We start from the raw sequence: 23540 nt of genomic DNA, 5'->3' as shown, positions 1-23540 counted from the left end.
ATCTCATGACCTCAGTTTAAGACACAAAAGCCACAACCAACCAAAGCAAAAAAACAGATAAATCGGACTTCATCAAAATTAAAACTGTTCGGCTTCAAAGGACACCATCAAGAAAGTGAAAAGACAACCCAAGTAATGGGAGAAAAAAATTGCAAATAATATTGCTAATAAGGGACTTAGAGCCAGATATATAAAGGATACTTACAACTCAGCAATAATACACAACGCAGTTTAAAAAATGGGCAAAAGAATTCGAACATAAAATTCTCCAAAGAAGAAACTCAAATAGCCAGTATACGCATGCAGATGTTCGGTATCATTAGCTCCGAGGGAAATGCAAATCAAATCACAATGAGATACCACTTCAGCCACTAGAACGTCTTTATTTAAAAAGGCAGAAATTAACAAGGATGTGGAGAAACTGGAAGCTTCGTATGTTGCCAGTGGGAATATAAAATGGCACAGCAACTCTGGGAAAGCTTGCCAGATTCTCAAAAAGTTAAATAGAGAACTTACTATACAATTAAGCAGTTCCATTTCTAGACACTTGCCCCAAAGAACTATTGCGATGCAAAAACCTATAACTGGATGTTTATCGTAGCATTATTTCTAATAGACAATGTTTAACAACAAAATAAAATGCAGGAAGGGAGTGACATGACCAGGACAATGACATAGGCCATTCCTCACTTCATTCTCCCTCATGAGAACAACCAACAACTAATGAAGAGCAAGGCACCACAGAGAGCCCTGGAACACAGGGTCCCCACCCAGAGACCAGGACAGATTGCATGAGGGTGCAGAGCTCAAAAAGGAATGGAATAAAAGTAGCCACAACTGCAGTAATCTGCTAGCAGTTACACAGTAAAAAAAATATGTACATTGTAAGAGTAATTACCTAAAATGGAAAAGGGGGAGAAGTAAAAGATTAGAGGTTTGGAATTCTACTGAAGTTGTTACCAGCTTAAAATAGCAAGTTATAATGTTAAGATATTTTATGTAAGTCACATGGTAACCACAGGGGGAAAATCTGTAGCAGTTACACAAAAGACCATGACAAAGAAGTCAAAGAGTGTGGATATCAAAAAAACTCAAAACCGCAAAACAGAAAGCAGGATAAGAAACAAGGGTCAATGAATCTGCAAGTCAACCAGAAAACAATGAACAAAATGGCATGTGTTATTTAGGGATGGACGCTTAGGTGATAAAACTATACAGAAAAGTATGAAAGTGGTTCCCCAAAAGTCAAAGTGATAGTTTATCCAACTATTCAGAGAAAGGTATGACTGGCCAAAGAAACGTGGGTGGGTCGGAGGGTTCTGGGGTGCTAGTAAAGTTCTGTTGCTCAACTAACAGTGACTGAGATTTTGGCCATTCCAAGTACTCATAATTCTGTGCAAGTGTGTTTCAGGGAAATTTCTGTGTCTTCTATTACATAAAGCAAGAGGTTTTTAAAAGAATTTTAAAAGAGTCCACACAGAGTTAATTTGCATAATCACAATAGGAAATATCATAAATTGTGTGAAAACTATTTCTATAAACTAGCATCATCAATATCTGTCATTGAGTTTTTATAACAAATTTATTTGCTTTTAAAAGAGTACTTTCCACAAAGAAGCCACAGTGACTAAAACAGTGTGTTTTGAAAAAGGCAAGTCTCACAGTCTGAAAAAATAATATAAACTATTATGAAATGATTATTAACTGTTTATTTTACTGAGATATAGTTAACATATACTAAAATGCACAGATTTCGGTATTCGTTTTGATGACTTTTGGCAACTGCACACACCTATGTAATCACCGCCTAAAACAAAACACACACACTTCTTCCTTTCTTTTACTTCTTTGTTTCTTTTTTAAAACGACAAGCCATATATAAATGAAACCTCTGTCAGATTCCTGAAATAATAATTAATCCCATTTTCCTTATAGGATACTTCTAATGCAAGCTAGTTGAGGAGGGTACGAGTAGCATTTTGATTTTCCTTCGGGTCATACGATATACTTGTCACCCTCTGACAACGATATAGTTATTTATCACCTACTATAAACAAACAACTACATAAATCAAGAACTTAGTGAGAGAGGGGATCAAAATCAGAGATTTCCAGGATCGAGATTTCCAGGAAGAGATTTCCAGGAACTTCACTTCAGTTCCTCTCAAGTGAAGAATTCTAGCTGAAAATAAGAGAAACAAAAGCAAATAAAACCGTGAGGCCTGGGGAACAAGCAGTGTCTAGCAGTACCTGAGTACAATTTTCTGAACACTATTGGGTTGAGAAGCTCTCTGAGATCAGTGGTTTTTCTCCTCTGAATTTAGGCGTGTGTTAAATGGCCACAGACCTCGGCTGGCAAAAAGCAGGGAGAGAAAAGGGAAAAAAGTGTGTGGAGAAGAGTTTCTACCTTTCTGCCTTCCACAGTATCTGTTGGAGTTTTCTAAGATGAATTTTGAAAACACCAGAGCACAGTGAGCTGTGCTATAGCTGTCACATGTCATGTGACACGACATCTCTCAATTCATTTCCAAGTCTGAATGCGGCCAGTTATGTGGTTTGCTTATTCAGGTTCAAGAGATTCACAGCTGAATCTCTATTTAAATCTGGCAGGACTCAAAGTCACGAAAAGCAACTGGCCAAGTCCACGTGCAATCCATCTGCTCGTACTGTTTACTTACAGTCACAGCATACAAATGTCTCATGTTTCTGATAACCCACAGAATGCTTCTGGGACGCTATTACCATCCAAACTGAAATGTGATGTTCCTTGTCATAGAGCAACGAAGAGAGCCAATGCAAACACAAACCATGCTCGCTGGACCGCATTGCATATGGTGTCAAGAATGAGGAAAATGCTTCTGCATATACAGAATGTTTTAGAAACTCTCATTTGAAAGAATTAAACATTTCTGCAAGAAAGGGTTTTTGGAGAAGACACTTTATTTTAACCTGAATTTTTAATGTGACTTTGTTGTGAAACAAACATACAGAAAAATCAGAAAACTTTTTTAGAAAGGTAAGTACAATGTAAAGAATAATTTAAACATTGTGGAACTGCCATCTGATCAAGAAAAAGACTAGAAGCACTGGAGAAGCCACCTACATCAATTTCCTGATCACACCTCGCACCTCCTATCTGAGTCATCATTTCCTAGTTCTTATGAGAAATATTTTTATCTTCTTTATAGTGTTACCGACATTCTGAGATAATACAGACGAGTGTGTGTGTCAACCTGTTCTGCTCACTTAACACTGTGGGTTCTTCCACTTCGTTACCCACAGTGGTGGTTCATGCCCTTGTACTGGTGAATACATTCCCTGATAGGAACGTGCCATAACTGATACATCCGGCAGTCAATGGATGGATACTGGGCTATATCCCGTGTGTGGTCATCATAAACAATGCTGCCGTGAATATTTGTGTGCAAGTCTCCTGGTGCCCAGACGCCCTGGTTCCTCCAAGGCACAGATCCACAGCTCCAACATGATACGCTGTCTGCAGCTCCAGCGGTGACAGGACACTGCCTCCTGAAGTGGAAGTGCCAACTCAGAGTACCCCAAGAAACATACGAGCTTTCCCACTGCTCTAGATATAGGGCAATACTGGAGCAGTGTTCTCGGTCTTTATTTTGTGCCATTCTGATAGGTGAAGCACAGTGGCTCTGAGTTTTTAATTTGAATTTTCCTGAAGATTACAGAGATTGACTATCTTTGCATTCATTTATTGGCTATTTAGTTTTCTCCTTTTGTAATACCTGTTCTCGTGACCATTTTCCTACTGGGTTGTCCTTTTCTCATTCAGTTGTAGGAATTCCTTATACACTTGGATACCACTTCCTTGTGGGTTCGAAATATAAATATTTTCGCCCGTTCTGTTGTTTGCCTTCATATTCTTTTTCTGGTGCCTTTTGATGAATACAAGTTCCTGTTTTTAATGCAAATTTATCAACACTTTCTTTTATAGCTAATGTCTTTTGTGTCCTTTTCTTGTCCAGGCAAAAACCCCAAAGTTAAGAAGATATTTTTCTATGTTAACTCCTAAAAGGTTATTCTTTCTTTTTACGTAAAGGTTCATCTGTTATTTTTTTGTTAATGCTGTGAAGTAAAGTTTCATTTTTTAAAAATAAGGATATTCAATCATTACAGCATCATTCACAGAACAGACCACACCTTTCCGTAATGCCTGGCAGTGCCTCTTTCCATACATACATACATAAACAAGGGACTCACGTGTCATGCATCTAGCATACACATTTGAACAGCACTATTTATGAATTCAATTACGTTCCATTCTTCTTTTTCTCCATCTTTGTATCTTGATTACTGCTGCTTTATAATAAGTTTTGATGCCTGTTACAGCAAATCCTGTCACATCATTTTTTCCCCCCAACAATATCTTGGCCATTATTGGTTCACTGAAATTCCAAATTTTAATTTTGTAATCTGCATTCCAACTTCTACAAAATAAAGGTTTAATTCCACAATACACAGAATTTTAATTGGGCCCGCACTGAATCTATTCACCAGTTTAAGGAGAAAAGACATATTTACTGTGGTGAGTTTTCCAATCCCTAAACATGCCAGACTTACTTCTAACATACTTAATATTTTGATATTATAAACACAACAGATTTTTATATACTATCCTTGTATCTAGCAGCCTTGTTAAACTTATTTATTAGTTTGTGGTGTCAGCGATCTTTTTTTGTAAATACAATGTCAGTGAGGAAATTCTTTTCTATTCCTGGTTACTACCATGAATTGACGTGAGACTGTATGTAAATTCTTCTGCTGCATCTTTTGAAATGGACATGTTTCTTCTATTCTGTTCATGTAAGAAAACTATGATTGATTTTCCAACATTTAACCAATCTTGAATATCTTTAATAAATCCAACGTTATGGGGATATATTATTCTTTTTATACATGGTATGAATTGGTCTCCCGAAATTTTGTTTAGGATTTTTGAATCCAAGCTCATGTATGAGATTGGTGGTAATTTTGTCTTCTTTAGTTTCACTATCATGTCTGCAAGTGTAGATTTCTTTTAATTTTCCCTGCTTGGGCTTCTTGAATCTGTGGGTTGAATAATAAGTTTTACAAAGTTCTAAATGATAATCACTTCCAAATATTGTTTCTGCTCTATTATCTTCACTCCTTTTCTCCTGAATAATTATACATAAATTACACCTTTTCATTTATATGCCTCTTACACTTATTTCTGCATTTTCCTTATCTTCTTGTTTCCATGTTTCAGTCTGGATTCCTTCGTTTATTTTTATTTTGTTGTTTTCTTTTTTATTTAGGTAACATTGGATTACAACATTGTATCACTTTAAGGTGTACAACATTACAATTCGACGTCTGTGTATGTAACATTGTGCTCACCACCAAAAGTCTAGTTTCCATCTGTCATTATGCAGTTGAGCCCCGTAACCCATTTTGGCTTCTTTCTTATGACCTATCTTGGGGTTCACGAATTCTCTCTTCAGCTGGTTCATTCTGCAGTTACCTAGCGCACCGTTTTCTTAATTTTGGTTACTAAAATGTTCAGTTCTCAAATTTCTGTTTTCTTTCCAATGTGCTCTACCTTTTACAAAATAATTAACATTTATATCCTTGAACACGGTAGGCGTGGTCCTGGAGCCCCTGGGGGTCTGTCTCCATGATTTTTATCCACGTCCTCTTGCCCCTTTATATGCCTAATTGTCTTCCTCTGCAAGACACTGTATTGAAAAGCACTTTGTTGAAATACTTTGAGACTTTGGTTGCTATTCTCTTCCTCCAGAGCACATTGTCCATTTGCTTTTGTTAGGCATTTGGGAGTATCAGCAGTTCAAGATCATGTTCCTCTTTTTTCAGAGGATTTCCCCAACCCCCAGGTGACCGGGAACTGAGCTGCAGCGTGCAGTGAAGGAGTACTTCCTGGCTGCCCTCTCTCCCAGTGCACCCTTCAGATAGGAACCCAGGTCTTGGGGTTTTGCTACAGTCCCTAGACTCCCACATTTTTTCCACTAGTTCTACAACAATGTCAAAAACTCTGCTTAGCTTCTCACCCACCTCTTTTGGATCCCCAACTGTACCCATGCCCAAAAGGCCATGCTCCCGGATCTCAGCCCAGTACTTCACAACTTTGATAGAAATTCCATTGCTGTTTACATTTTTGTCTAGCTTATTAACAGTCATCAGTGGGAAGACTGTTCTGAATGACCTACTCTGTCACTGCTGTTAGGTCCATAGCTATAGATGTTTCCTCTTTTTAAAAGATCACAATTAGAGTTTTCTCATGTGTGACTGATATTTACAATGCCTCACTCTTTTAGTTTCTGCATGCTCTTCCTCATAACGATTTATTTACTCTTGTGCTGGTTTTCTGACTGTGGCTACAGTTCTTGTCAAATTATTTGACTGAAATTCCCGAGTCCTAGGATAAAGGTGTCTTCTTTCCAACGGGGCCTTGCATTTCCTTCGGCCTAGTTCTTAGGGAAATCACTAATCAATCAGGGACTACTGACTGACTGACCTACTTTCAACTCAATCCAACATTTGAAATAGTACAGCTGACATGAAATTGGGCTGGAAATCTCATCCATGGCTGGACTGTAGTTGTCGCTTGTCCTGGGCACAGGTGCATTCTTTGCAGTTGGGAAGGTGTGGTGAGAGGGTTCAGGTTATGTCAGGGAGTCAGCTGTGGTGGCCTCTCTCTGTGGACGGAAAATCTCCTGTTAAGACTTCAGACCTCAGGCAGGAACTGGGCTTTTCCTTGTGTGCCCTCAGTCTTGAGGCCGGCCAATCATAACTCATATGTGCCAGCAAACGCTCTTAGGGAATTTGGCCCTAAGAACAACTTCCACAAATCTTGCTTTTTCCTTAACTGGGCAATTCTTCAATTTCTTCTCAGGTCTTTGATGCTTTTAAGAAAATTCGTGTTTTTTTTATTCAAGCATTTTAGATGTTTTTGTTGGTAGAGTTGGTGCAAACTCTAGCCCACCATGCTTATTACAAAAAGGGCACAAGTTTGCTAAAAAGCATAGTTTATGAAACAAAGCTGACAGGCTTTTTGTTTCTGAACTGAATCACAGAAACCAAAAAGCCAGAAGGGACCTGAGATCCGCGGTAACCCAGGTCCCCTCAGTTTCCTGGTCCCTCCTGTTACAAGAGCGTTTCTGTGCTGCACAAGTTTAACCCACGTGGCTCCACAGTAGTTCTCAGAGATTCCTGAACATTACCGAGGAAAACTGTGTCCAGCCCCAGAGAAAGCACCCGATGTGGAGGTCTACATGCCTTGATCCTCAGCTCTCACCCTTCCTCAGTGATCGCCTGCACACAGCCCACCAGTCCCACCCTTGTCACTTCTTGCCTGTCTTCCAGTGCTTCAATGGGTACTTGGTTTGGGCTCTAGTGATTCTGTTACTCCAGGCAGTTTTCCAAACAAAAAGCAACAGTAATTTACAACTCCTAGACTGAAATCCTAAATATCATCAACTGAATGACACTGAAATGTCTGTGTAAGTCTACAAACAGAATTCCACATAAAGCGAGTCTGCTGTGGCTAGGTAAAAGGGATTTTTAGTCAGGAAAATAGCCAAAGGATCTTACTGCAGGTACATTTGAACTCAGAGGTGGTCCTGAAATATATACTCTGAGAGCAGCTTCACGGCAGGGTTCCTGACACAGACCATTTAGACTAGGAGCCAGACTGCATTCTTCTCCTCCAAATTACAAGGAATCGCTGGTATTCCAGTAAATTGCCCCTTTGTGAATGAAATAACTTTACTGAGACTTTCATAATGAGTACCTTTCTTATACAGATCATTTCACTTTTTCCTCAAAAATTCAGTGATTGCTTCGATGTAAAACAATGCACACGGCGGTACTTTAGTTCAACGTAAAAGTCACCTTTATAGAAACACAAATAATCAATACGAGCTAATTTTAAAACACTGAGGGATTTTCCAGGGCATATCACCACCTCCAAACACCTCCTGGCATATGTCCGACAAGGACCAGTGTCTGAACTCTGACACTGAAAGGAACGAGCGAGGTACAAGCACGACCTCTGCGTGGCCCGGCTGCAACGCCACTGAGGACATGATGTTTCGGCCCCTGCAGAGGACGGATCTGTCTGGTGGCAAAAGGCAGCTGAGCTGTCTCTGTGAATCAAGCTGGCCGTGATTCCAGCCCTGAGGCACACGCCTAGACTAGAGCAACGAGTCTCAAAGTCTGGTCCTTACACCAGCAGCAGTGTCACTTGGGAATGGTTAGAAACACAAGTTCACGGGACCCACTCCAGATCACCAAATCACAAGTCGAAGGTGGGGCCCAGAGACCTGTATTTTAACAAGTACTCCAAGAGGTTCTGACCAGACTAGAGGTGGGACCCCCCCTTTAGAGAAATTCCAGTTCGTATGCTCTGATGCAGGAATATGTAAGCAGAGCACTCTCTCTCTCCCCCACCCCCTACACCCCCAATCCTGAAAACAAATGACCACTGCCAGTAAAACTGATAAAAAAAATTGTAGTATTATAATAACACAATGAAGTAATTACCACACAATAGAGAAAATGAATGAAAAACAGCCACATTTATAAGCTTAAATAAAACTCAGAACCATAGTTTTGAACACCATTATTCACAAAAGTGTATGATATGTTATTTTATAAAGGTCAAATACAAGCAAAACTAAAGAACATATTATTTAACAAAACATTTATGTGATAAAGCCATAAAGCTCTTTTTAAGAAACAAAACCAGCACCCCGTTAATTGTGTCCAGTGTTTGCCTCAGTGGGAGCAGGGCGGTGGGTGAGGCAGTCCCACTGGGAACAGTCTGCCTCTGAAGTGGGGCGGTGATTTCTCAGCTGTTCACTGTACTGACGTTTATCACTACAGTCTTTTTATTGTATAAGATGTTAGCTAATAAATTGTAAACCAAGAAAAATAAATTCAGCAAATAAACAAATATGGCCATTACCTGGAATTACGTTAGAAACCACCTAAGAGCTACAAACTATGTAAACTGTGATATCTTCTTCAGTTACAAAGAACTTTTAAAGACATGAGAAATTATTTGTGATAAAATTCACCTGATAAAATGATGTAAAAAATGTACAGGGAAAGGATTAGCAGAAAATACAATAAAAAGTCAATAGTGGGAATTACAGGGAGTTTTATTTCTTCCCTGTACATTTAAAATTACCTATAGTGAATAATAAAGATTTTTAAAATTACTTTTTAAAGGATGTTTTAAACTGTCATTGAAACATTTAATAACTGTAAGTCATTAAACTGCCAAATCTTTTGCTGGGAACAGGGAGGAAATTGGTGTTTTTTGAAAATCTATGATTTATGAGCTTTATAATTCAAGGCTTTACATTTTCTGCCATAAAATTGTATATCCTTATTAGTATAATTCCATTTAAAATAATTTCATTTCGTTGGTGTGGAGAATAATATGACGGAGAAAACCATGACCTAAAGAACATATTTTTGTTATTGAGGACTTCAATTAAAACAACTGAAAACAACTTCAATTTAAATAGAAGAAAATAAAAAAAGCACCCATCACCAGTGGGTGACTGGCTTTTGGAAACACAGAAGAAACGCATGTACTAAGAGTCTCCCTGTAGCCTGGTGTCCTGTCATAGTGAGAAAGAGACGCAAAGATGGAGGCCAGAGGCCAGAGATGAGTTACATACCTCTTTTTCCAATATTCTGGCGATCTCTCCTAGGGTCCGATCTAAAGCAGAAACCTTAGTGTTTGCCCACGGTCCACTGTCTTGTACTTGTAGTTGCTTTAGGAGATCTTTGGCTAATCGCTGCAGCCTTCAATACAAAATGCAATGGAAAGGAATGAATGAAAGGGAATGACATTACGATTCAGACATAATGTTTCACATTTTCCTAAACATTTTGAAACAAAAGGTACTTCCATTGTTGCATGAGAAACTGACCCATGAGCACCAGAAGTGAGGAAAAAACCCCACTCCCAAGGCTAGTACTGCTTTCTATTCACAAACAACCACCTAAGGACAGTAGGATCCATCCACAGCATTAGATAGCGCAGTGCGGCCATCAGTTACCACGTGATGCCATCAGTTAAAACGTGACGCTAAAGCCAGAACAGAGCTGGGAGATGGGGAGAAGGGGAGAGTACGATGGCCGAGAATCATGAGCATAAGAACCTGAGCAGGTTTTTCTATTTTGACTTTAAATCTTCATGGTAGGCTTGGCTATTAAAAGCATTTGTAAGAGAACTGCCAATGTCAAACTCCCCGTGTTCCAATTTACAAGCAATGTGGGATTGCCTGCCATCACTCCTGTCATTAACTGACATGTTACCTAGACTGTGGGATTCTAGTAAGTGGGCCGGATGGAACACGTCTCTGTAGCGCTTACTTCCTCAGTTCCTCTGTGGGCAACCCTCCCTTCTTTCCCACTTGCTTGAGCATCTCACCAACGGACACTCACTAGCCACTCTCCAGGATGCGTCCAGTGTCCACTGTACAGCCACGCCCTGTTGTCTTACTTTCACTTTTATCTGTGATGGATCCCATAGGCCAGCATTGTCATCACTTCCTTGTGAACGTGTCACCTTCCCTCTGTGGCGCGTGTTTTGTCCCTCTCCTAGTGGCCCAAGCCCAGCAGTGCTGTAACCGCCGATGCTCGTTCAGCTCTCACTCTGGACAGGCAACACTCTCAGCCCTGTGAGCATTCCTGCATTAGCTGGATCTGCCCACATTGCCCTTCCCACTTCTGACCTTAGAAAAAGCCATGCCACACACGAGACAGATCCAGGATCTTACTGAACTGTCACACCTGCTCGCTCTCCCACTCTGTACAAAGACTGGCTTTGCACACCATTCCCCAATCTCTTCACAACACCCCCCTTTCAGAAGCTCTTACATTTCACAGAGAAACTGGAAGCTACTGGAACAAGAAAATCCTCACTTTTGGTCACAGATGTTCAAGCCTATCTGCCCTTCGTTCATACTCTGCTGTCTCCCCTGCTACAGACAGGGAGACGGAGTCCTCCCACGGAGGCTGCTCCGCCCACAGGCCCTGTGTGCACTGAGGTCTTTGCAAAGGCTCTTCTTTCATATCTCCGGAAAGGCTTCCCCACCTCTGTGTTACCCAGACAGTCCCTATGTATCCCTCAGTCCTTAGTTCAGACGTGACTTTGTCTGATCTGACCAAGGCTTCAGATCACCTCGCAAGAGTGTAACGGTCACTGAGACTATGAACCTCAGCGTTCGATCTTCAAATCTCATGCTTTTTTCTCCATACCATATTAGTCCATTCAAAAAAGGCAATGAATAATGTGAATAATATCACAAATGAATAATATCCTCAACTAAAATTGTGGATATCTATAAATGCATTTATGTAAGAATTTAGAATTTCTCCAAGCACATGCAGCTGGAAAACCGCACTGGTGAACTCCACCTTAACCCTGAGCTGTCCGCATGCGCTTACTCGGACCTGCCGATCGATGCACACAAACGCTGACGTCAGAACTAGCTGCACTGGAATTCTGGCTCCCACACGACCCACGTGCGTAAGCCCTGGGACGGCTACTGAACTACTCTGACCGTCCTTTCTTCATCTTAAAAGCGGAGGCGATGTGTATTTGTTCCTTTCAGAACTTTTGAAGATCAGAGCTGACGAATGAAATGCAGAGAACAGCGTTCACGAGCCAGCCAGCAAATGACTGATTGCCAGTAAGTACTACTTACTGACAGCATGTCTCAATCTAGCAAAAGGGAAGAGGCATATAGAAAAGGAAAGAAGTGAGTAAGAGCAGCACGCTTCGTTTCCCTGCTCATGAACATGGGCTGCAGTCCCACCCGATTCGTCCCTGGCAGCAAGCCTCACTATGTGACAGATAAGCAGCACTTGAGCTTTTGGCTGAAGGTAGCCTGCACACACCCCCACCCCCACACTCCCGTCCGTCCGTCCGTCCGTCCGTGTAACTAAATCGTGTCACCAGCCCCAGCCCCGGAGGCACAGGGACCCAGCGGTGTCCTTCCCAGGAACGCTCACATTCCAGTGCAAACGAGGTGCTTCAGGAGGCACAAGGACCATTGTAACCCACAGAACACAAGAGGCTTGTGTTTCACGCTGAGGTAAATCAAACCTGGGATTCATGCGAACCTACCCTACAAGGAAGAGCGCCAAATCAAGGGGACGCCTAGGTAACATGAGTAAACCTTTGCTTCACTCCTGCCTCCACAGCAGGAACGCAAGGAATACAGCCCCTCTCCAGAGGAAAAGCGCCACGTTTTGATCCAGACTATAAATAATTAGAGAATGTCACAGGCCTGAAGCCCTGAAAGCCGTATTTTCCCTACAAGGCAGGAACAGCAAATGTTTAGAGGGTGCAGGTTTTAACATAGCAGTTGTCATTTGGGTTACTTCCGGCACAAAATTTTTCCATCATGGAAAGAAAACGGAGCACGGAGAAGGCAAAACGGAAAGGAAGACTTCGCAACTCCCAGCCTAAAATATGAGAGGTGTCTGCCACACAGGTAAATGGCTGTGTGGAGGACGTTGTATGGCCAGAGGTTTTCTTCTCAAAACTGGAACAAACTCCAACAGCAACTCCTAACTTCCAGTCTGTCATGACGAATGTGAAATGCCAGTTTCTCTGTAAGGAGCCCTAACTTTTACCACAGTGAAGTTTGGGGGAGTTTGTGAGGATCACTGGGAAGGTTTGGAAAAGTATAGAACAGAGACGGACACGAAGACCTAAGTATATTAACTGTTTCCTTTCACATCTTCTATTTGAAAGGCCCATGGTTCCCCTTCTGTTTTTAAATAATATGCTTAAGCCTCTATTTCTAAATATAAGAGTTCGAGGAATCCCTACATAAGAAGAAAAAAGTCAGTGTACACATGCTGCCTCCTCCACTGGACACCTTTCCTTTTTGCCTGCCGGCATCCCTTCTGGTGGTACAAAAACCTGACTTTCCCTTCTAGGGAGCCCCTTGCCCTCACACTCACATTACCACACATTTTCAGTGCTTTCAGGGTGCTGCATCCAGGCTGCACCCTCCGTGCAAAGAGCTAGGAAATGTGTGCATAGTACTGTGTAAATTAATATACATAATCTATCAGACAGACACGACACCTGTGGTTACTTCTATTTCTACTTACATACACTGGAAAGTATGAGGTAAAACTGACCATGGTAATTCCAGTTCATTGCCACCCGGTTTCCCGCTCTCCCTGGTCTATTTTTAACTCTCTTCTCAGTGAGCAGCCTGCGCCCGACGTCCCTCACATACGTACACACTGGCCCAGCCCCACATGCAGCATGTTACCCCGTTTCCGTGTGCGTTAGCATCCCCCACCAAGCCTCCCGTATCTTTTCACCCTGCTGGGGCTTCGACACGCTTTGCCAGGGCCCCTCCTCAAACTGCTCTGACCCCCACCCCAGGTCACCCCCAAGCCCCGCATAAAGATGGCTGCTTGGAACTCTCTCATCTACTGACTGCAGGACCGAGTTTTTCTGGAAAGGAGAGGGATAACTGCATTGGCAATGGTCAACCCCGGTGAGTATCGGAGGGGTGTCTTATTTCTGACAGGCAGGAGTATTTGTATTTTAAATTAAGTAACTGCTACATGAAAATGCTGCGGCGTATCTGTAAACAACTCTGCAATTATAAATAGTCCCCCAATTGGGGCATTTAAGTGTTTCTTGACCTTTGTCACTATTTAAAAAGCCCGCTGTGTATATAAAGACTTGGCACGTCTCGCATTATTTCACCGAGCAGCACAGTGCCATGCCAGCAGAGGACGGCCAGAGCCCGACTCATGGTGCCGGTCGCATTTCACGGCAGCTTCTGCACCAGCAGCGCATGAGGGCCTGACTCCCTGCGCCTGTCGGCAGCACTTAGGTTCAGGCAAGTCCTTAGCTGCTGTGTGCTTGCACTTTCACCCAGCAATAGACTCTCAATCCTCATCTGTCAGGAGTGGCCGTCACAGCAGCCCTGAGCGAGGTCGGTCTCCTCACGACAGGAACCAGCGGTCTTGCCAGAAGCTGCGCTGTCAGAACAGGGTTTCTCTACCTCAGAACAGCTGACGCTCCCAACGAGCTAACTCCCCGCGGTGGGGACTGCCGTGTGCACTGAAGGGTACTAACGGCATCCCTGGCTGTACGCACCTGATGGCAGCAGCACCATCTCCGAAGTTGTACCATCCAAGATGCTGTCACACACCCCCACACACAGCCACACGTCCCCTGCCAAAATCGTCCCCAGTTGGACACCATGGTGTTGGGAGAAAAGAGCTCCCGGCATCAGATGCAAAGCCCGTGATGACAGGCATCGCATGATGGTTCAGATAAACTTCTGTTACAGGCAGAGACCGAAGAGCCAGAGGACCAAAATGTAGGATAAATACTCACTTTGCTTTATAAGGTGAGTCAGAGCCACAATTTTTTGTTTCCATTAAACTTTCATATTCCTTGGCCCTGAAGAGAAAAAAGGTTAATCACTGTTAGTCATTTTACTGCTAATTTTTGTTAACAAGCAGAAACCCTAGCTGTATCTTTCCTCTTCCAGCACTAAGAACATTACTACATTAGTTTTAATACTTTGATTTCTGAGACTGCTTCTTTAAATTACTATAAATACTATCAAAAAAAACTGAAAAAATACATATTTCCTTATAGGACAGAGAGCAGATTCAGAAGATATTTCTAAGTTTGAAGGCCTTGTTTAGAACAGTGCTTATTTTGCAGAGATGCTAAAATCATGAAGATTAAATCTGAAACCCTGTAAGTTTCTACAAGGTAGTTGAGGTGGCTGAGTATTTCTGTACCTCCAGAGGTATAATGCAAAATTAAACAGTGGTAAAGAATAGTCATTTAACTTTAGAGATAATTTAAGAGGCAGTAGAAATAATTTGACTAGACATTTAAAGATTTGTTTTGGTTTCCTTTTGTTATTTATACCGACTAAATACCAAATGTCTGGAAAAATCTGAGATAACACTTCCCAGCCACTGTCTAACTACCCTCCCACTTGTCCGAACCAGTAGGCTGACAGCCACAACAGGTCATCCACCTAACACAGGTGTCACTACAGCAATCCACTCATGTTGACTTAATTTGGCTTTAAAATTCTCTTTGGGGGAGCTCATTTAAATTTTAACTGTTCACCTACAGGAGTCTGAGTCTCAAAGAATCAGTCCAGTGACCTATGAAAAGAATTAGTCACAATGTGTACCAATCCAGGCAGCAATGACCGGAGAAAAATTAAACTCTGCTTCATTAAAAATGTGAAAGACAAATTTTAATAGGCCTAATATGAAAAAGCAAAGTAGCACAGGTGATGCTTCGGAATGAAGGAATAACTAAGTTAGAATTAAACGTGAAATTATGTCTTCTTGAAACCTATACATGGTTTCATTGCTATCAGCCAAAACATGAAGGCACAGCAAATTGGGGAAATGAACCCACTTGTAGTCACAAGTAATCGTGACTTCATACGAAAGGTAGAAAAAGTAACCGTTATGCAGGGTTGAATGTGTTCCAAGCATTGTGCCAGGAGCTATGCAATAATTGTTTCATGTAGTCCTAAAAACTCAACGTGGTATTACTTCCATTTTACAAAGAAAAAACTGCCACTAAGGAAGATGCGTGTTCTATCAACACATACATTTATGTATGGCTTGACATGGTGACACTGAAGGTGGTTAAGGGAGCTGGCTGCACACGTGGGAAGAGTCATCCAGGAAGAGGAAACCTGACAGGTAAAGGTCCTGAGGCGCTGAGAAGAGAAAATGACATGATCCAACTGACATCTTAAGAGGCTCACTCTGGCTGGAGTGCTTAGGACAGACTGCAAGGAGCCAAGGGCAGAAACAAGGAGACTAGGAGGAGGGCTCCTGCGATAATCTGGGGCAGAGAGGATGGAGGCTTGGTCCAGGGGGCAGTGAAGTCAGACAGTGAAATGCTGCTGCCTTTGAAAGCAAAGCTAACATTACCTGCGGTGGGACTGGGTATGAGGTACAGGAGAAAGACAAGGGGCTGGGGGTAGGGGCGGAGAACACACCAAGTCTGAGAGAACCAAGTCTGAGAACACACCAAAACTGAAGCTATAACATTGGTGAAGAGAGGACAGAGAAAGCCACAGGCCAGAGAGGAAAGAAAGAAGTCCACAGAACGGGCCCTACAGCATCCCAGTGCCAGGAGCCCAGCGATTTCTTAGCATAAACTAGAAATGAAGTCGGTAATACCCTGAAAGTACACTGTGGGACTATTTTTAGCAACTTGGCAGGACCTCAAAAAATACAATCAAAAAAGCCTCTTCTATTCTTTGCTCCAATGAGTACTCTGAAGTTTTCCCTGATTCTGTAAAATGAAATGGACACTTTCTCTGATTACAATCTGAAATTGGAAACTATAAGAAGATAACCACCATTCACTATTATTCTAGACCCACATTTCTATAATCCCAGGGGTCAAGCTTCTCCACCTTTCGAGACATTTGGGAACAAAGGTGTAACGACATACTCAGACGCCCTTCTCTCCCATTATCTACTAAGGAGGAACTTCATCTGTGCCCTCCAACAAGCCTCATCAGTCATCAGGGGATCCGCAAAGCTTGTGAGGTCACAATGCGCCACACAGCTGTCTGATCCTCAGATGTCACTTTGAGGCCGATGATAAACTACAGGTCTGACAACTCCCTTTCAATTTCAAGATATTTCTTGAACTTTTTCTTGTTGTGACAGGCAACCTAACTGATTAAACCTAGTCGTGGGATGTGACACCACAGCCAGCAGACTCCTATTTGTTGATTGCTATTGATTTTCTTTAATACTTCATTTAAAAATCAATAGTTGGAAAGAAAAATAGGCTTGGTTTACACGTACTTAAACATACTACTGTATGCTGGCGGAGGCCAAGTTTGGCAGGGCTTTTGCATCAAATTATAAGAGCTCTTAACAGGTGAAGGCAAGGGCTTTAGATCGATATGTAGTTTTCGTTCTCAATCAAAGAAAGTGGCCATAAATTAGGCTCATCAGTGTTATTTTCAAGGCTTTCTCAAAGTAAACAACTTTAAACTTTTTTTGGGGGTGGTGGTGGAAGGTCTCTTGAATTTACATTAAAAAGGCTACATCACTGAGAGTGTTGCTTTTGTTTTGTTTTGAAGGATACTGATAGTACCTGGAGTTCATGCGGGCTTTTATCCTTTTGGCTTTTTTTTTATGTTTTTGTCGCTCTTCATCTTTCAAAGGCTCTAGGGGAGCTGTACTTTCAACCACAACGTCAACAATGTACTTCTTTAAGGAAAGATGCTCCTGCAAGGTAAAGAAATGAAGTGATGATGAGGAACACAAACGCAGCACCGCTAAAGGCGACAATGAGGACAAAAGGTCACACAGACAACAGTCAGTCTCTGGGAAATACTGGTTTCCCCAACTGCTGTGTGTAACACTGAAAGCACTGTTTCACCTGAGCTTTTTCACTGACTCATCAAACCCGTGCTGCACAGGAACTGTGCCACATGCTAAGGCTACAAGGACATATTCCTGGTCCCTTGCAACCACACAATGCAGTACAAGAAGTGAAATATAGACGCCATCTGTAATACGGAACAGTAAATGCCAGTTAGAGTCAGAGTGCTACAGGAGGTCAGATGGGGGAGAAAGATCACTGGTCACTGGGGGTGAAAAGATTTCACGAAAGAAGCACCACATCTGCTGCCCCATGAAGGGCAGACTGAGTCAGAGTGTGTGGATCCTGGGGACGTGTGTGTTTGGGCTGGGAGTTGGGAAGGCAGTAGGAAGGAGTAAGAAAAAAGCCATCCCAGAAAACACAGGCGGAGATGAGAATGTGAGATGTGAGTACCAGCCCCGGAGACTTGCCTTGGTGGAGTATTCTGGCCCCACTTCCCTCCTTATCCTCTCAGATTTCATGGCCCATCACCATAATCCCTGCCTCGCATGCACACAGCTCCCTCGCCCCCTCTTCTTCTTTCAGACTTGCTTGGCAAAATCCCACCCTAAATCCCATTGTCTCCCTACTCTGTGCCCATACCTGAGCAATCAAGGTGGCTGCAATCACAACACACGTGGACCACTCACAGTGGAAATCTGTGCCATCACACCCCAAGCGGGCGCTAGTCATGCTAGGCAATCAAGCAATCTTAGAGTAGTTTACCTACACTCTCCTTGCTAGAAAGCACTTTAGACCTTCTCCCTCCAATTTCCAACACCCTTAGCCCTGCAGATCACATCCTCTTCCGGACACTTTCTCCAGGAGGCTCCAGATGTCATAGTATCTCCTAACTCAACGGCTGAACTTTCTAAGTCTTCTTTGCTGGCTCCTTTTCCTCTTGACTGGTGAATGTGGGAGCATTCCAGAACTATCCTCAGGTCTTCCCTCCTCTCTATCCAAACTCATTCTTCAAGAGCAGTGACTTGAAATATTATTGAAACACAGGTAATTCTAAAATTTTTACCTCTAGTCTTCTCCTCTCCCCTGAATTCCACTCCACTATCAAACTATCTCCTGAAAACCTCCGCTTAGGTAGAGTATTTCCACTGTAAGCATTTCCAAAATAACAGCCCACCACAAAACTCTTACGCTCCCCATATACATAAAACTGCTCTTCCCATAGAGTCCCACGTTTCAGTATATGGTGCCAGCATTTGCACAACTGCGCCTATCCAATATGTCAGCAAATCCTATCAGCTCTACTTTCAAATACATCCCCCAATTCATCCCAAATCCAGTCACTTCTCCCACCCCCATCACCCAGTCTAAGGCCTCATCAGCTCTTATCTGGATGACTCAACAGCCTCTTAACTGCTGTCCCAGCACCTAATTTGATCCCCAGGTCTTTTCTTTACAAAAGCAGCCAGTGATTTTTTTTTTTTTTTTTTTTTTTTTTTAGCATAAATCATCTCACATCACTCTTCAAATCCAAGTCTGGCCTTCTCATCACAACCAGGGTAAAATTTGAAGTCCTTGCGATGGCTTCCTAAGCCCTCCACCACTGACCTCTCTGACCTCACTCATAATTTATATCTCTCCTCTGTTCACTCCGTTCCATCCACAGGGCAGTGACGTCCTTCCCATCGCATCCGTCAGGAACCTTCCCGCCTCAGGACGCTACCTGCTGCTCCCTTAGCCAAAAGTCTTCTTCTACCAGACACCCGCATAATCTCAGTTCCATGAACGCCCAGTCTGAAGTAACACCTTCTATTATTTGCCATCTCCTCATTCTGTTCATTTTTCTTCATAGGTCTTGCCTAACATTGTTGCCTAACATCAAATATCTCTGCAGTTTCCTGCAAGAGAATACAAGTTTTATGATGGCAATGACTTTGTTTTGCTCACTGATGTTTCTGGGTCTGGTACTGTGCCTGGCTTAAGGCAGACACTCAGTAAGTATGTGTTAAATGAACGAAAGAGGGTGACGTAATTAGAGCGAATACTGCTGTTCATGGTCAAATGAGGAAGGAGGGTCAAAGGGTGCAAGCTTCCAGTTATGAGATAAGTAAGGCCTGGCAACAGAATCATAGCACGATGACTGCGCTACCTACTCAAAGTTGTGAAGAGAGTAGATCTCACAAGCTCTTTCCACAACAAGAAAACTTGTAACTATGTGTGGTGATGGATGGTAACTAAACTTATTGTGCTGATCATTTTGCAATATATACACACATCAAACATTATGTTGGACACCTAAAACTAATACAATGTTGTATGTCATTACAGGGCAATTAAAAAAAGACAAAAAGTGGTATTTACGAGGGCTTATTATGCAACATATTCTGAGCTAAGGACTTTACATATAATCACTCATTTAGTCCTTTGAACTATACTTAGAAGGTATTTATTTTTATTACTCCCACTTGAACCATGAGTACACTGACAAAGAGTCAAACAGCTTACTCAAACTTTAAAAATCAAAATCATGACTCGGTTGTATGTGAAATCACCATCCACATTACCATTCATTGAATTCTTCCTATGTGATCAGCAAAAGTCTAAATAAACTGCACACCTTATTTCCTACAATCTTCACAACCCCACAGAACAGATGGCAGTATGTTTACATTTTATGAACGCTTAACAAAGGTTCAGACAGGTTCGGTATTACGTCGTGGACATAAAGGTCAAGGTCAAAACCACAACTTTCAAAAAACTGAGCTTTTTCACTTCTCCACATTCACTCCCCCAGCACTGCTCATGAAGGCCGCGTCTCGGATGTGTAATTCTTCTCACTGCACTAAGGAAAAGGAATATTCTGAATGACACCTTTAATTCTGTGAAAGGTCCAGTTATACTACATATCATAAGTCACTGATGTATCTAATACACAAAGGCAGACACTACAGAAACATTTGGACTCTATCCAGAACTATAAGAAGCACACCTTTGTAAAAGACGGTACTTCATACACACACACACTCACATGAATGTTAGCTGTTTGAAAACTCTCAAAACTAAAAACACATGAGCATATATTTATGTTTTGTTTGACTAACAGTAACTTTCTTCTTAATACAAAATCAATACATGTTAATTATAAAAACAGAAATAAAGCTAAGAAATAAAAATCGCTTAGAATTCTAACACTTAAAAATAATTATTTGAGTATTTCCTTCTTGGCATTTTCCTTCGCATATATACTTTTATAAAAATAGGACATACTATTCCTAATGTTATAATCTGCTGTTTTTCATTTAATATTGCAAATATTAAATACTGTTAAATAATACTCTGTAACATAATCTAGTGACTGCAAGGTATTCCATTTCATGAATATACCCAACTTTACTTAAAAGCTTTACTTAGATATGTGGGTAATTTTTTAAATCAATTTAATAATATCAGTGCATCAAGTAGTACTATAAATTTTTAAACACACTGTCCATTGTCTCCCTTATTTGCAAATAACAGAACTGAAATTCCGTGGGTCATAGACTACACACATTTTTAAGGTTTCCATGACTATTCCGAAACTGAGTAACCAAAATGGGAATTAATTTACGGACCCACAAGTGATCTGGCAGTACCTAGTGTTTCTGCTCTGTTTGTAAATCTGTCAATTCGTCAGCTGAAAACCTGGTATTAGTATGCTTGACCATTTGTTTGTATTTTGTCTTCTGTGACTTAAAATGTGTTTCTTGTCCAGCTTTCTATAAACACATTTCAAGTTTTTACATATTTGCTTCTAGTGGTTTGCATCATTTTTTCACTTTTTGTCAGAAAAAGATCATATTTTGGTGATAAAGGGATGTGACACAGGATAATTAAGAGTTGTTTTTCCATTAAAAGTGAGTATTTTATACATGAAGGTTTTGAGATGGTTTCTGAAGATGGAAAGAGTGTACAAAGCGACACTGAGCAGTGGCTGAAAAAATTATGGTTCACTTCTACGAGGAAGTGTTAGTCATTAAAACGCTTATAACAGAAGATTCTGAGGCGATGAAGGCAGTGGCAGCAAAGTTTTAGATTTTCTCTAATCATCACATAAAACCTAAAGGGCAATCAAATAGTGAAAGTAAAACCCACAGAAAATAGTTACCACACATCAAGGTGACAGTGTATTCCCATAGCCCCCCAATACAAATAGGTGAGGAAAAACTACCAACAGGTCAGCGAATTTTCAGTGTCTTGGAAGGGAGCAATCAGAGGGAAACAACAGAGTGGACAATGAACTTGAGAATGGCACCTATAACTGAGAGGGCTTTGCCCAGCCCAGCGGCAGGTGAGGGCAAGATGCCAGCACTCGGGGGGTCTGCGGAAGGCTAACCGCTGTGAACTCTCGAAACTGAGCCATGGGAGAAACTGCTGGAGAAGGAATTTAAGCCAACTAGTTATATTGGAGACAAAGGGAAAAAAGGCCTAGATAAAAGTAGACCAGGGAATCAGAATCAGGACACTGCAGAAAGCGAGTCATTGTATTTTTCATAAAACAATAGAAGAAGGAGCTCTGTGAAGCTAGAATAGCTACCCTGAATCACAACTCATGCTAAAACTCTTATAAAACTAATTCCACATAAAAATAAGCAACAGAAAAGTATCATGGTCAAATGCTAAAATTATTAAAAGAAAAAGAAAATAAGCAGAATAGCAATACAATGAAAACACATCCCAAAATCGTGACAGAATAGATCAAAATGTAACCTTCCATTTCAAGATAAGTTACAACAAATAGAATGGTATAAGGCATGAAAAAAATAACACAAATCACCATCTTAAAACGTCAGAATTTAGGTCATAAAACTCAAGAAAGACTGCAAAAGAAAAAAATTTACATAAGAAGTGAAGATAAAATAGAAGACTCACAAATAATGCCTCAAATAAAAGACGAACAACAGAAAAAAACTGTAAACCAAAAAAAAGAAAGAAAAATGGTTTGAGAGTCAGTGAAAATACTGAAAGACAGGCAAAGATGCAAAACACAAATATTAGGAGTCCCTGAAAAAGAAAACCAAAGCAAGAGAAAAGATCAAATATTACAAACAATAATTCAAGAAAACTTTTCTGAATGGAATAGAATTGAATACTGAAAGAGTATACTCTGTACCTGAAAATACTGACCCTGAGTTGCTAATACCAAGACATATCCTATTATCACTTCTGGGATTTAAAGAAAAAGGAAAAATACTCTGGGCATGTAGCAGAAAAACAAGTGAGTTACATTGGAAAAAAATTAGATTATCCTCGGCTTTTTGACAAAAACATTTTATGAATTAATATATTTAGTATTTTCCAAGGAAGAAATGTGAGTGAAGGATTTTATATCAGGTAAAACCAACTTTCAAGTATAAAAGGCATAAACTGTATCAACATAGAAAAACTCAGAGGTTCTTATCCTTACAAGAACTTCCTGAGTAATCTACTAAAGAGCAAGCCTCAGAAAACCAAAATTACCAAAGAGACATTGACATAGGCACTAGTGGTGAACATTACACCTAACCTTACAGAACGAAGACTAAATTACTGGTTAAAATCTAAACAATACACACTCGTATACTATATGTAAGGACTGCATCTCAGACTTTTCATCATGTTACTATTAAAAATAAGAATGGGGAAAACATGAGAATATTGTAAGTGGCTCTCAGTAATTCCGGGGTGGTGGGCCTGTTAGTACCCTATTGGTACTGTGTACTATGTAATACGGCTGCTGTGTGCGCATGTGTGGTGAAGGAAAGGAGCTCCTGGGCATGAGTAAGAGCTGGCTCATTCCCTGTGCCCTGAACACCCTGGATGGAGGAGCAGACAGATGCGCAGCACTGAGGACGGTAAGCAAAACCCGTCACCCTGAATGTGCACTGCGCGAGTTCATGAGCCCATCATCTTTACATAGGTGAGAAATAACAAATATATGCACACATGCATCTGTACAGATGAGTATTTATTTATACCCACTCACACGTATATCACATTTTATTTCTTTTTCTCCCCACTCTGTTCACAATGACAAAGCCAGTAGCAGTGTGAATCCCTGATTATGCACCTGAAATACCATTTCTCAGTGAAAGTAGCCAGGCTCCTTCTTAGCAAAA

The 23540-nt window shown here is 41.2% G+C and overlaps 1 protein-coding gene across 1 annotated transcript in view; it reads right to left on the bottom strand.

Moving 5' to 3' along the window:
• SCAPER (S-phase cyclin A associated protein in the ER) overlaps window positions 1–23540 on the bottom strand; it is a 218092-nt gene that overhangs the window by 96560 nt on the left and 97992 nt on the right. The window contains exons 21-23 of the mRNA XM_033099943.1: window positions 17176–17309; window positions 14407–14472; window positions 9698–9824 (exon numbers count right to left, since the gene is read on the bottom strand). Coding sequence (XP_032955834.1) covers window positions 9698–9824; window positions 14407–14472; window positions 17176–17309 — 327 coding nt within the window. The remainder of the gene's footprint in view (window positions 1–9697; window positions 9825–14406; window positions 14473–17175; window positions 17310–23540) is intronic.

The sequence above is a fragment of the Rhinolophus ferrumequinum genome, chromosome 28, assembly GCF_004115265.2.
Source record: "Rhinolophus ferrumequinum isolate MPI-CBG mRhiFer1 chromosome 28, mRhiFer1_v1.p, whole genome shotgun sequence".
Lineage (NCBI taxonomy): Eukaryota > Metazoa > Chordata > Mammalia > Chiroptera > Rhinolophidae > Rhinolophus > Rhinolophus ferrumequinum.
This window is presented reverse-complemented; position numbering and strand designations above follow the sequence as displayed.